Genomic DNA, 14075 nt, shown 5'->3' with positions numbered 1-14075 from the left:
TGGGACCCCTCTCGCTCACTTCACAGCTGAAGTGGCTGGAGGGTCTGGGGCCGGAGCTGCGGGTGGGAGCCGCGGGCCAACCGGGCGGGGCGGCCCTGACTGGGCTGAGAAGTGGCTGGCGCGGCCCTACCGGGCTCATGGCATGCCTGGACAGCTGCTGCGGTCATCTGAGCGAGAGAAAAGAAAGGGGAGACAGAGAGGAGGGAGGAGAGAGAGAGAGGAGAGGAGAGAGAGGGGGGGAGGGAAGAGTTAGAATTCATCGAGCAACTGGAGACAGCTACTCCTGCGTCCCGTGAGCTGGGGGGCGTTCTCCATCCTCCATTCCTCACTTCTTACCTTCTTAAGGCTTCGGGCCTCCCCGCTCCCTGCCCTCCTCTCCGCCCACTCCCCTTCCCTGCTCACCTTCCAACTTCACCCCCATCCGCCTCCCTGTCCCCCTTGCCGCCGCCCCCCCTCCATCTGTTCTTATCTATTATTAAGTGCTCTGGTGCAGCGCTGCTCGCTTATCTGGTCATCTGAGAGCTGTGTGTTGTGTGGTGTTGTGTGTGTGTGTGGGTTATGGTGACGGCCAAACCTGGACATACATGCAACCAATCACCCGTTCATCGACTCATTCCATACGTCTTCCTGCACAATACGCACATATGTTATCTGTCTTGGTCTGTGGGTGTCTATCTGTCTGTGTGTGTGTTGTCTCATCTGTCTGTGTGTGTGTGTTGTGTGTGTGTGTGTGTGTGTGTGGTGTGTGTGGTGTGGTGTGTGTGTGTCTGGTGTCTATCTGTCTGTGTGTGTGGGTGTGTGTCTGTGGTCATCTGGGTCTGGGGTGTGGTGTGTGTGTGGTGTGTGGTCTCTATCATGTCCTATTTGTCTGTCTGTCCTGTCTGTGTGGTGTGTGTCTCAGTGGTGGATTTATGGATCTCTCATTAACCTCCCCAGTTGTCAAGATGCTGACAACAGTTTTGAGTGCCGAGTGCAGTACCACACCACACACACACACACACACACACACACACACAACACACACCACACACACACCACACACACAATGAATAGATGATATTGTTATTCACACAGGAGATTATTTTTAAATAAAAACAATCTGTGTGCTCATTTGTGTTAAATAGAAAAAAACATTATTGAAAATGGCTGATTAAAGCGCTCTTTATCGGGCCCTCTTAGCGAGGCGAAGGGGAGGTCATTACTGGAGCGGCGAGCAGAAAAATTGTGTAAGACATGTTATTATTTTAAAGGGCCCAGAAATAAAACTTCTCTTTCACAGGGTGGTTTGTACACTAGTGGTTCCCCCAAACCTGGGGTCGCTAAGTTGCGTTAATGGGGGGGGTCGCAAGCCCCTTCATTGATTTAAGGCATGTAAGAAACGTTATGAAATACAACAGAATGCAAGAAATTGTTGTTAATTGTTGTTAAATAAACAATGGGGCAAACATGAATGGAACCATCAAAACAAGCACGCTGAATTTCTCTGAAATGATTGAAAATTTATAAGAAAACAGATACAGACAAGAGAATTTGAAAACAAGTTCCCTAAACAGAAATAATCGGCTCAAAATTCAATCCAAATCCGGATTTACACAAACGTCCTGCAGTTACTGAGTTCACTGTTTGGGTTCATTGTACAGTTTTAATATAATATAAAATATACATAAAATATGTCACTGAGTCCGTTTATTAATGATAGAAAAGGGGCCCCTCAAGGAAAAAAAGTTGGGAAACAATGGTGTAGAGAAAAAAGAACTAAACTATATTTATGACATTTTAATTTAAGACAGTAAACAAGTGAGTGTGCTTCCTAAAATATTAATGCACAAAGCAACTGGAGTGGAATCACAATCAGCTCAATGAGTTCATCGCCACCATAAAACGAATGAAGTGTCTGGATAACGTGTGTCTTTGTCTCTTTACCTGGCTCATATTCCACTGTCCTTGCTGCTGTCCTTGCTGCACGCCGTACAAGTTCTGACCTTGGCCGGCTGGCATCGCGCCCTGCGGCTGCTGCGGCACGCCCACGTAGCCGCCGTTGGGCAGAGCCATGCCGGACATCACGGCCCCTCCGCCCATCATGGTGGTGGGTGGGCCGGCTCCGCCCATCCCTGGAGCGAAACCCTGCGGAGTGAACTGCATCTGAGGCTGGCCCATGTTGTACATTCCTGCTGGAGCGAAGAACAACACAGAGTTTATGTAACTGCGCTCTGCAGGAGTTCCTGTTCACTTTCGTACTTACTGAGCAGAGAGAACAGAGCCGCGTTCAATAAATAAACAGTTTTACTCACAAACTCTAATGAATCCAGTTTTGCTTTGATTTGTTACAAGATAAATGGGAAAATTATTCATTTAAAGAGTAAATAGTTGCTTTTGGGTGTCACTTCCAGATTAACCAGCTAAAATGTTAAATATACTTTAAAAAAACATAAACTTCATTTGGTGGTCTTACTATTGCAAATAGTTCCTAATTCCTTGATGTGTTTGAGAAAGTTCAAAGTCATAATTATAAGAATTTATTACATTAAATTTAAACACAACCAGACAGACAACAAGCAAAGATTAAACCACATACATACAAGTCTAATGTCAAAGGTTAAAAATGCCGGGTTTAAAACTTTTAGAAGTATTTAAAATGCTACCAGTAGCTTCAGGTCCATAAATAAATAATAATAAACACAACCAGTACTGATACTATTTATGTTCAGCATCCCTGCAGGATTCAATGTAGTTCAGAGTTAATGTTGTTAATAAAAGTCTGTTTACTCTTCACTCTCCGAGCACAGACAGAACATTTTGTACTGCTGCTTCACATTAAAAGCATTCAACTAGTGAAACACAAGGTGGCTTTTATTGTGACGCACTCACAGGTTAGAGCTTGATGGCTCAACTCTTAACATCTGCCATACCACTGGACTTAAAGACAGCTCCTTACCTCGGCCTGTTAAATTAACAATACAAATGAGTCATTTCTTTGTTTTAAAAGCAGCATGAAGGGAACTATATCCTAATTTCTTTCATGACAATAACACATAACCTTGAACCAAGACTTCACTTGGACAGTCACTTTGAGGGTAAATGCAACTTTCATAACTGACATCTAATGTGAAAATTGAAAAATCATTAGACCAAATAGATTAGGGTTTGAGATGTTTTCAACACACCAAAACACAGAAATGCTTTTTATTACAGCCTCTAAAGAGGAAAAAGCTGCAGAATATCACCAATCAGTCAGTTTGCCCATCAGCACCGTGTGAGCCACTGTGGGAATGTGATAAGTGGCAAAATAAAACACAAATTTATCATATTTTCACCGAGTGAAAAGTCCTCAAGGGACGGAAAGGAGATAACTTATTTAAAAGGACAAAATATCTGCTGACTTCCAAGTACAAAACGCTATAAACGTCCACCTGATACAGAAATATAGCTCAATTCATATCCTGTCTTAAAGTTTTAAAACCCTCATCTGGTACAGATTCCAGATGGAATCAGTGACAGATCGGTAGAGGATTCATGGACTGTAACTTCAGTGTATTCTGACATTTTGATCATTGTGTTATTAGCTGCACTTAGAGCCACAGTCCATCCTGCTACAACATGGCCTTCTCTTCTCACACACACACACCACCACACACACACACAACACACACACACACAACAACACACACACCGACACAACACAACACACCACACACACACAACACACACAGATGACTGGAAGTGAGTTACTTTGGGGCATTAGCCTTGGCGAGCTTTTTCTTTGCTTTGATCTCCGATCAGCATTTATTTTGGATTTCAGATGAGGACAATAAAAGGCCGCAGTAAAGCCCTCGCATCGGATTCCCTTCCCCTTAATCCTCCATGACATCAGTGGATCATGCACATTATAATCAATCATGCAACATCTCCCCCGCCCATCCTCCACCATTCAGAAAAACACTGCTTCCGATAATGCTTTTCCCACACACTTGCACACAAACATGCTCAGTGGTCGTACTGTGTATGTATGAACATCCGCCACGTCAGATAACATATACTGCAGACACTTCTCGTGGTGGGACCCAGTAAACGCAGTGTGGAGTGGACCTCCTGCCTTTTTCCAGCACGCTGACCTCTTCATCTGCCTTCACCTCCCTTCATTTTTATTGCCTTTATCTTTCTCCTCTGATGTACTGTGTGAAAGTGTGTACGGTGTGTGTGTATAAACACCCTACATCTGAGTGTGTCCGCCCCTTGTGCTGACCATACTGTATGTTTACCCCACTCAGGAGACACCCGGTATACATAATATCATTAGACTAGTCCTATATACTAACTTATACCGTATAATGCTATAGTAACATACTATACATATAACATGACTACTTGTGCGTGTTATCAGTTTTGTGTACATTCTGCCATGTACAACACACTGAAGCAGTCTGAGCGCTGACAGTCAGAAATGGAAGGCTGTTGAGGATCCTCACCTACGGATGACAGTAAAGCACTCGTATTAACTAATATGTGTATTACTTTTTTTACACTGCAATCGATTCAATATTTTGATGTTTTCACCACTAACTGGTCCCAATTGGGGTCACAGGGATGATTCAAAGATAGAAAAGAAGAAAACGATACTGCAATTATTCTATAAAACACCTGAATTTGTGACTTGATTTCTTTCCGTCTTTTGGCTTTTAAAAACTGTAAATAAATAAATAGTCTCTCGGTCTCTCTCTCTCTCTCTTCTGTTGCTCTCTCGTCTCTCTCTGTTTCAATCTCATATACATCTACTCTGAATGAAAATACCTCTCTCTTCTGTAGTCAAATAACATATAACATACTCAATAGAAGAGTCTCTGTTCTCTGTGTCCTCTCTCTTCTCTCTGCTGTCTCTCGTCTCTCTCTCTCTGCTCTGGATTTTATTCCTCTAAATTTATTTTGCCTCATTCCTCTTGGACATGTTTCTTGAGTTCTGGTTCTCGCCCACATAAGAACTTTGAAACTTTTTTGAAAAGTTCTGTAAGTTATAAATAAAGTTTATTGTTATTTGATTCTAGGTGTGTCTGTAAATGTCGAATTTTTAAGCCAATTCTTGAAATTTGACCACTGCAGTGTTTTCATAGTCCCTGTTTATTTGCCTTGAACAGCCAATGTACTGATTATACAGAGCACATAACAGACCAACAGTGAGTGAGCCTGATTGATCTCAGGGGTCTTTCAGAGGCTGTATCGGCTCCATTTTAAAGCTCGAGTGAAGATCCTTCATATGCATCAGGAAACAACGCTCCAAAGTTAAACATGGCGACAGAAAAACTGGCATTGCCATTTTCAAAGGGATCCCTCGACCTCTGACCTCAAGATATCTGAATGAAAATGGGTTCTGTGTGTACCCAAGAGTCTCCCCTATGTAGTCTTGCTCACTTTATGTGAATTCCTTGCAGTTTTAAACAAGAAACATGCAGTATTTGCGTGTTGCGTACGTATATGTGTTATTTTCACCTTGTGTATTTGAATATTTCTGCACACCGGGATCCATAAACAGTGTTGGAATTACATATTCAATCACATATACAAGTGGGAATGACTGGAAAGCTGAGACACATACTTCATGCCACTCCTGTATAAGACAATGCCCCAAATCTAAATTTCCAGGTTTTCCAGGACACTTAAGATGCCAGCTGGAGTTTGGGCGGGGTTTGTTGCACACTAGGTGTAAAATACAGCATGAAAGGTTTGTTTTAGCAGCTGAGATGCCAACAGTAGAAGTACAAATTCAACAATATACCCATAAGCCTTTGCACGGTAGGGTTATTTCCTGTCGTTCAGCTAGAACATGTATGAACCGAACTAAAGGGGTATATTCTTAAGATTTGTAATAAACTGCTTGTCATTTCTTCAACATCAATGTGTGGATGCTGGATGAGACCGAGCTCTACTGACTCGGTACGGATGACAAAGGGTTAGCAAAAATGCTGCGTGTGTGTGTGTGAGTGTGTTACCTTGTCCTGGAGCAGGCTGTTGCTGACTCTGCGGCTGACTGCCCACCGAGCTGCTGGCGTACAGAGACAGGATGGAGTCTTTAGATAAAAGCTTCTTCTGCTCCGCCTTCGTGGTGGTGGTGGTGGAGGTAGAGGAGGAGGCAGAGGAAGAGGTGGAGGGGTCTGCCTGCGGAGCTGCTGTACTGGAACCAGACTGTCAGGGACGCAGAGGGGAGGACGGGGATGAAAAGAAATGTCATGAAATATGTATAGTTTCAGCCAAACATATTTTTTATCTGGTGGTGTATAATGATGCTCTTGGTCACCTTACACATTCATATATAGATACAGTGCACACACAGTGGGATGTCAAAAGCAGGGCTGGGTACATTTTTTATGCCAGTGCTAATAAGATACATCAGTTTTGGCACTAAAGCAAACCTTCAATGCCTTGAAACATAATATTTAATGTATTTACCTAATCAGCAGAGAGAACCAGGACATTAAACAAGCAGCAGGGCCTTTATTTATTTGTCTCCCAGTTCCATTTTAAGTCACTGTTGCTAAAAAATCAAGCTTTCCCACATGTCTGTGCATAGCCTCACATAAATACACAGCACTTATTATACACACATTCTGTCTACATAATAATAAGGTGTTATGTTGAGTATGGCAGAAGGGACTGCCACAGCGAGCCCGTTTCCAGGGGTCCGTGTCTGCGCCCGGGGGGGTGTCTGGTGCCGTTCGTTATGATGTGTGCTCTGTGTGTGTGAAGGCTTTGCTGTTGAGGTCTGAGAGGTTGGGGGCCAGGGTGTGAACTACAGGGGAGCCAGGCTGAGCTCGGCCTCATCTTAATAAGACATGGGCCCCCCTGAAAAAAATGATTTGTGAGATTTAGGGGATATATACAATGTCAGCCCCTCCATGATTTTGCAGGCTTTTTGTGGGATTGTTGTGGCCTTAAATGTCTGATTTGAGGACAGTGTTTCTAAAACACTGCGATGCATGATGATGGTTTTAGGAGAAAGTAAAACAATTCATTAAAAATTGGAATTTCACGGTTTCTTCAACAGTAGAGCGAGTTTGGTGACATATGACTGAACATTTTGTGCAGGAAACTACGTTTGGTCAACTTTGCAGAAAAGTTGCTGGGATTGGACAAAAGGGCAGAACTCCTAACTTCCTGGAGGAACTGCAATATGCTATATGTGTCATGCTTTTCTAGTTTTCTGCATCTGCATCATCGTGGATTATGCATAAACTTAGACTACTGTTGATGTGTGATTTGTGCATGAGGGTGATTCATCACTAATTCAAAGACACTGTTATTTTTGCTATCACAGCCCAATATCATTACCATTGACTAACTTTGTAGAAAAAGTGAGCTCCCCTGAAAGCTGTGGTATAGTTCACACACTGGTTGGGTGTGTGCTGTTTGTGATGAGTTTGTTCCTATTGGAGGTTAACATGTTGAAGTAACAGGGAACAGCAGAGGAGAATGGGTTGAACTGTGCTTTTATAAAGCAGCAACAGAAAGAACTTTAAGTTTGAGTCTTCGTTGGCAGCGTTTGTAAAAGACAGCGGACGTTCAAAGCTCATTTTACTGTCCAGAGTGAGTCTGAGATATGAGCAAGAATACATATCAGACATTCAATTTAAATACTTTCGGTACCTATGCCTCTCCCTACAGGACCCTAATGTCATTTAACACTAACTCTTGGACAGTTCATTCCACAAACATCCACTCACTAAATGTATGTGCTTATACAGGGAGGGTATAAGACTGGCACCATATTCACTGATACATACCGTATATATCAGGGTGAGGAAGGATGAGACAAGACAGGCAAACAGGAGGGAGGCGAAGGGAAGAGATGAGATAAAAATAAAGAGGGGTACAGAGCAAGAGTCAGATAAAGGACAGGAAAGGGGAGAAAAGAACGGAGGAGACGGTAGAAGATGAGCATTGTCCCCGTAAGTGAGACAGATGACATTAATTAGGCCGCTGCAAAGAGAGGCAGACATGAACTGTTGCAGACAGGGCGCACACACACACACACACTACAACACACACACACCCACACACAACCACACAGATGTCTCGCCCAACGATGCACCTTTCATTTACAAAAAAAATAAAAATACCTTCAGGCACAACACCCATTATATCTAGAGGGATGGAGCCTGACAAAAAGTTAACACCCTGCTAAGGAGCCTCCCGAGCAGTGTGTGTGTGTGTTGTGTGTGCTGTTGGTGTGTGTGTGTGTGGTGGTTGTGTGTGTGTGTGGTGGGTGTGTGTGAAGTGGAGGGGAAGAGAGAGAAGGGGGAGGCAATAGTCAGCTGGACCTTCATGATACGATAATGAGGAGACAGTGTTTCGATAAAACAAACACCACACTCTCTCTCTCTCTCTCTCTCTCTCTCTGTCTCTCCTGTCTCTTCTCTTCGTCTCTGTCTCTCTGTCTCTCTGTCTCTCTGTCTCTCTCTCTCGTGAATAAACACTCGTCACAAAACACTTCATCCACAACTGGTCACACACACACATTATACATTCTCTTAGATACACACAAACTTAATACACACACACACAAAGAGCAGCGCTCAACTGCTTAGCAGGCAGCGCTGCTCCCCTCTGCCTCTCTGCTGACTTCCTTTTGACTGGAGGAAGGAGGAGAGGAAGAGGAAGCAAAAGCAGGAGGAGGAGGGAGGTGGCCGGGCTGTAAAAGGAAGAGGAGGAGAGGAAGGTGGGGAGGACTGAATGATTGAAGGCTGAAAAACAAAGAGAGAATGAGAAGGGAGAGGAGAAAGAAAGGGATAAGTTGAGAGGAAAAGAGGCAGGGATGAAACAGCTGAAGAGAAAAGAAAGGTAGCTAATCATGCCAACACACACACACAAACACACACACACACACTCTCTGGGTCCATTTTCTCTCAAGTGAAGCCAGTTAAGGTGAGTCAGGTGTTGACGGAGGCAGGATGGAGCTCCCTTGCTATTAATAGCTGCGGCACATTAGCGTGATACGTGCTCCTGAGGAGAGCAGTGAATAGGAGGTGAGAGCAGGCGGGAAACTGTCCTCACCTGATCCGTCTGATGTCAACGATGCTTTATAACACCACTCAATCAAGGAGCTAAGCCTATTTGCTGCTAAGCTTGTTCGCAAAGTTGAAAAATGCATTTAACAGACTTCAAATCCCCCCAAACTGCGGTAATCGCCAGCCATTCAGCTTCCCTTCTTTCAGATATATTTGTAGAAGCGGACGCTGTGACTCAGACAGAGTCTACCGGCTCTGAACTACTGTGATAAGACCGACATCCAGAATGAATTTAGAACCGGAGCAGCAACATGTTAACCGATGAAAAACCGCTTGCAGGTTGGGTGAGTTTAATTAACTTTGCATTAAGATACGGTAACTAACTTTTCACCGTGTCATTGGAGACGTATGGCTTTGGTCCTACAGCGAATTATCTCCTGATTCCCTGTTTCCCTTTTAGTGTCTTTTAGCTCATTGTTTTGTCTCCCACTATAATTTGGCTTTTGTCTTCACTGGGAAAGGCTACCATCTGGTCAAATGACTGCAGTAGTCACAGGTATTTATCGGCTCCAGCTCCGATCGGCAGTGTTGGAAACATGACAACTGGATGATAATTTTCAGCCCTTTTTCAGCTATGTGATGCATTGATGTGCGTAAAAAGCTAGGACTGTTAATTCTTGTTTTTTACCATCTATAGGAACAAAGTGCAGCGATTTTGTTCTTCGTATAGTGCACTATGCAACACTCGGAGAGACTGAGGTAAAAGATGTAACCATCATAACGTCACTGGACTCCATGTAGCTTTGTACTGTTTAAGTAAGCTTAAGTTTTCTGGTGTGTTCATGATGACGAACATGACACAAAATCCAGAAAGGTAAACTCGTCTACTGGCAATGGAAAAGGAGTCAATGGAGCATCTTTAGCTGGTTTAAAAAACCAGTACATACGCACTAACTTTGGGGTAAAATGCGTTAATTTTAGCAGCTAGCTGATGAACATAAAGGAGCATTAAACAGCTATAGAGACAGATATTGTTTCTCAGGAGTTGGTGGAGACTAAAAAGAGCTAAAAGAAGAGTGAACCCCAACAAGGCCAAAAAAATGTTCCATGTTAAAGCCGCATTTCTCAAACTGAAGCTGAAAATTCTGAAATGTAAAACTGCGGTGAGCTGCTGCACTGCATTGTTGGAAAAAAGCCATTGTTGGGATCGGGTACTCCCAGTGAAAACCAGTATAGTATTGATTAAGTGTATAATATTACATTACATTACATTCATTTTTCACATCACAACGGGAACTCATTTCAGTGTGTTGCTCAAGGACACACGGATCAAATAGCCTATAATTAATGGCTGACCGGTCCTACAGTCTGACCTACATTACATAATGATCTCTGGCAAGCTGTACAGACTTATAACAGACGTAACAATTAACACAAATTCAACCGAGCCCCAAATCAATTCAGCGTGACCTTGCAATATTGTATGATCACCGAAACTTTTCCACAAAAAGCACCAAGTTGCCTTCGATTTTCAATGAATTATACAAAAAGAATCGCTAATTTCTCTGCAACTTCTTTGCAGAAGAAATGCCAAAAAACTCTTTTAGAAAAATCAGGCATTTTAGGCCAGAACAAACTCCCCAAAAACAGCCTGTGAAATCCTGGAGGGACTGAATATCATATATATATAATATATATGTCATTGGAAATGTCATTGTGTTAGTTCCTGTGATGCACATGAGGCAGTGGAGGTGTTTAGTGGCCTCCTACTGGTGCACCTGCTTCTTAAAATTAAGGCCTCTTTTGCTTAAGACTAAACATTTTCCATTGGCCTTTCACTCATCCTGCTGCCTGTGACTGCCAGACACTCCAGGCGCATTAGCTCCATTTGCACTGAAAGAACAGCGAAGCAGTCCAGCAGATTTCTTGCCAAACAGGTGGCACACAATGCAAAACGCAGCGATACATCAGCCTAACCTCGCCTCAGAGGGAGGAGATATTCAAGCAGAGTACATCACGTGTGCATCCATCTTTTCCTTTGTGTTTCTCGGTCACGCTGAGAAACACAACGCACGCACACACACACACACTGTCCACATAGTGTGTGATGTGTTGCGGGGCTCCTAGCAGCACATTGTGTAACAGAAAGCCTCTTCAACAAGGCTCCATTCTTCTCAGCCAATGTTGGTGTTGATGGGTGCAGCCAGAGCTCTGAATTACCACTCTGACAGCCTTTTCCTCACTGTCGCTATTCATAGACCTCTACAGCCAAACACACACACACACATCTACACACACACACAGTGGACTATCTTTCTCCCTTTTCCATCACTGCTTGAAACACTCATACACTCCCCTCTGATAGACCATCTGTGGCTTTAAAACCACACTAGGCTCTGTGTGTGTGTGTGCTTAAGGATTTGTGCTAATTTACTGAAAACAAAAGCAAAGCTTTGCCTCAGAAATCTGAATTTGAGGAGAGATAGAAAGTGCCAGTAAGGAACAGGATACAAATAAGGAACGAAAGGTAAAATGAAAGTAGAGCAAGAAGGAAGAAATCAGTTCATTAAAGAACTTAACTCATCCCTTCAGCAATCAACAATCCCTTTCTTCTCTTTTCCTTCCCTATCCTTCATACTCTCTCTCTCATTCCTCTCTTTCATCCTCGTCTTCTTGTTCCTTCTTCCCTTCTCTCTTTCATCCTGCTCAGTCCTCAAACACACTAGCACAAAAGCTTCCACTTTCACTTAAAGTCCCTGTAAACACAACAGACAACCTGGGTGGAGTTTTGGTCTCTGATGTATTATTTCATGCAACGTGTACATTGCACAAAAGTACAAGTAGACTCTGGTTTTGTCAGTTAGAACTCCTTGTTTTTCAAGACTTGGTACAGCTTTGAATCCCATTTGGGATATTCCTGCTAGATGAGAAGGAGAATACTCTTCATCTTGACTTTAAACCTGCTCTTATCACATGTTTTTATACTAACAATGCATTCAATTACATTTAATGTGAGAGAAGTCTCTTGTAGTGCGGTATCACCCCCTCAGCTACTGAGCGTTTTAGCATCTTAAAGCTCACTGTATGCATTTTATGGCCCACAACTTTACTGTTTGGGTTATCAAACACGTTTCAAGCCGCAGCACGAAGCAAAGCTCTAAAAACCCTCTGTACATTGTTCGAGACTAGCCAAAGCACCAAAGAGGCAGATAAAACTGTGTCGAGGCATTTTGCCACGCCCATGTGCGAGACCCATAGAATATGTAATCTTTTGCAACTGAATTCAGTGCCAAGTTTATGAGTTTCAGAGCACGTTTAGGCCACCAACAATGTGATTCATTTGGTGGAAAAATAATCATGCCTTCAGTTACAACAGATGGCTGCTCGGGCCCTAATAAATGTTGTGTTTGCAGCTTGTTATGCTGCCCCAAGTGGCTAAAATAATCAATGAATGCAGGTTGAATAGAGTTGGAACTTCAGAAACAGGTAAAGATGCAACATGTTGCATTAACGTGAGTAAGAGTTCTTCTTTATGATTAGACTGACTTTGTTCGGTGGTGGTCTGAAGCTTTGTGTGTTGTGTGTCTGCTGGTCTGGCTCTGATGAAAATTAAAACCTCTCCAGCTGTTTGCTGCACTAAGGAACTTGGAATTTGGCTGCAATTTGGCACAGGGATCGTTTAATAGGACTTAGTGGAACAATTTAGACCTCACCTGCTTCATTAACGCTCCTCTAACATCATTACCAACAACTGGAGAGAAAAAATCTCTAGTAGAAAGTGACAGTAATGACTGGAGGATCGAACTGATTTACTCAATATAGTTGTTAAAAAACCTTAAAGTATGAGCATATACCTGGAACTATTTAATACAATACTGTATTTGTATGGATCTGGAAGTGTGAGGAAATGTATGGCATGGCAAGAATTAGTCACTGCCTTCTGAATACTGGAGACCAGATTTATGAAAATGGTGCGATTTCCATTGAGTCTGTGTCACAGTCTAAGGCTCCTGGACTGATCCTGGGACTGTCCTCCAGACGCACAATGAGCTCAGTGGGATTTCTATGACTAAGCTCAGCAATAAATTAAGAGGCAATAGACACATACATGAGAAAAGAAGAGGTGAAGCAGAGTCGGGTAACCGGTATAAATTCACAGGTAAGCCACAAACCTGCACATCCTCTCTGAGGAAACATACAGCTGCCACAGGAGCTCAGGTGCTGCACTAGTTGATAGAAACTTTTAAAACAGCAAAACAGGAGGACAAGACAAGGACATTGTAACCCCGTTAGCTGTGCAGTTTGTGTGCCGACATCAGAAGGATGCGCTGAAGGTGAACTGACACAGGGATTGATTGGCATCGGTGCCCAGCTGGCCGCGTGGACGCAGCCGCAGCGTAGCGAGTAGTAACAGTTGGTGACTGATTCTGCCAGACAGGCTGTGGCTCAGGAAGTAGAGCGGGTCGTCCACTAATCAGAAGGTTGGCGGTTCGATCCCTGGCTCCTCCCACTGCATGTCAAAGTATCCATTAGCAAAATACTGAACCACAAATTGCTCCCGATGTTGTGCATCGGTGTGTCAATGTGTGTGAATGGGTGATTGTGGCATGTGGTGAGTTTGAGTGGTTGGAAGACTAGAAAGTCCATAACTACGGTAATTATAATTTGAATTCATGTTTCACTTCCATCTGTGCAAATAAAAATAGGACTGTGTACATGTATAGTTCCTTTCTAGTCTTCCGACCACTCAAAGAGCTGTACACTACATGTAAAGTGTCCTCTTTTCATTTACAGTAATCAGATAACTATATTTAATAATAGCCTTTTTGCGTTATTTATTTTGTCATATACAATGCTTCTTTTCATCACTGCTGCTGTATATACAGTTACAGCCTTCGGCAGTTGAGAGTCCAAGTGGCAACCTGTTGACATTTCAGATAATTTTACCCACAAACCCGACAGTCGCAGACAGTGTGACCTCAGCGGAATACATAATGACATGGGCTACAGCTATCGAATATTTTGGTAATCGAGTATTCTATCGAATATTCCATCGATTAATCGAGTAATCGGATAAAACAT

General features: G+C 43.0%; 1 protein-coding gene across 1 annotated transcript in view; it reads right to left on the bottom strand.

Moving 5' to 3' along the window:
- Positions 1-20: 20 nt before the first annotated feature.
- Positions 21-14075, bottom strand: part of smap1 (small ArfGAP 1) — an 84241-nt gene continuing 70186 nt past the window's right edge. Inside the window, exons 8-10 of the mRNA XM_035663760.1 lie at positions 5982-6174; positions 1876-2168; positions 21-167 (exon numbers count right to left, since the gene is read on the bottom strand). Of these exons, the coding sequence (XP_035519653.1) occupies positions 21-167; positions 1876-2168; positions 5982-6174 (633 nt within the window). The remainder of the gene's footprint in view (positions 168-1875; positions 2169-5981; positions 6175-14075) is intronic.

The sequence above is a fragment of the Morone saxatilis genome, unplaced genomic scaffold (genome assembly GCF_004916995.1).
Source record: "Morone saxatilis isolate NCDOM2014 unplaced genomic scaffold, NCSU_SB_2.0 Contig19, whole genome shotgun sequence".
NCBI classification, from domain to species: domain Eukaryota; kingdom Metazoa; phylum Chordata; class Actinopteri; family Moronidae; genus Morone; species Morone saxatilis.
Note: the sequence above shows the minus strand (reverse complement) of the source record. Positions and strands in the feature narration are given on the sequence as shown.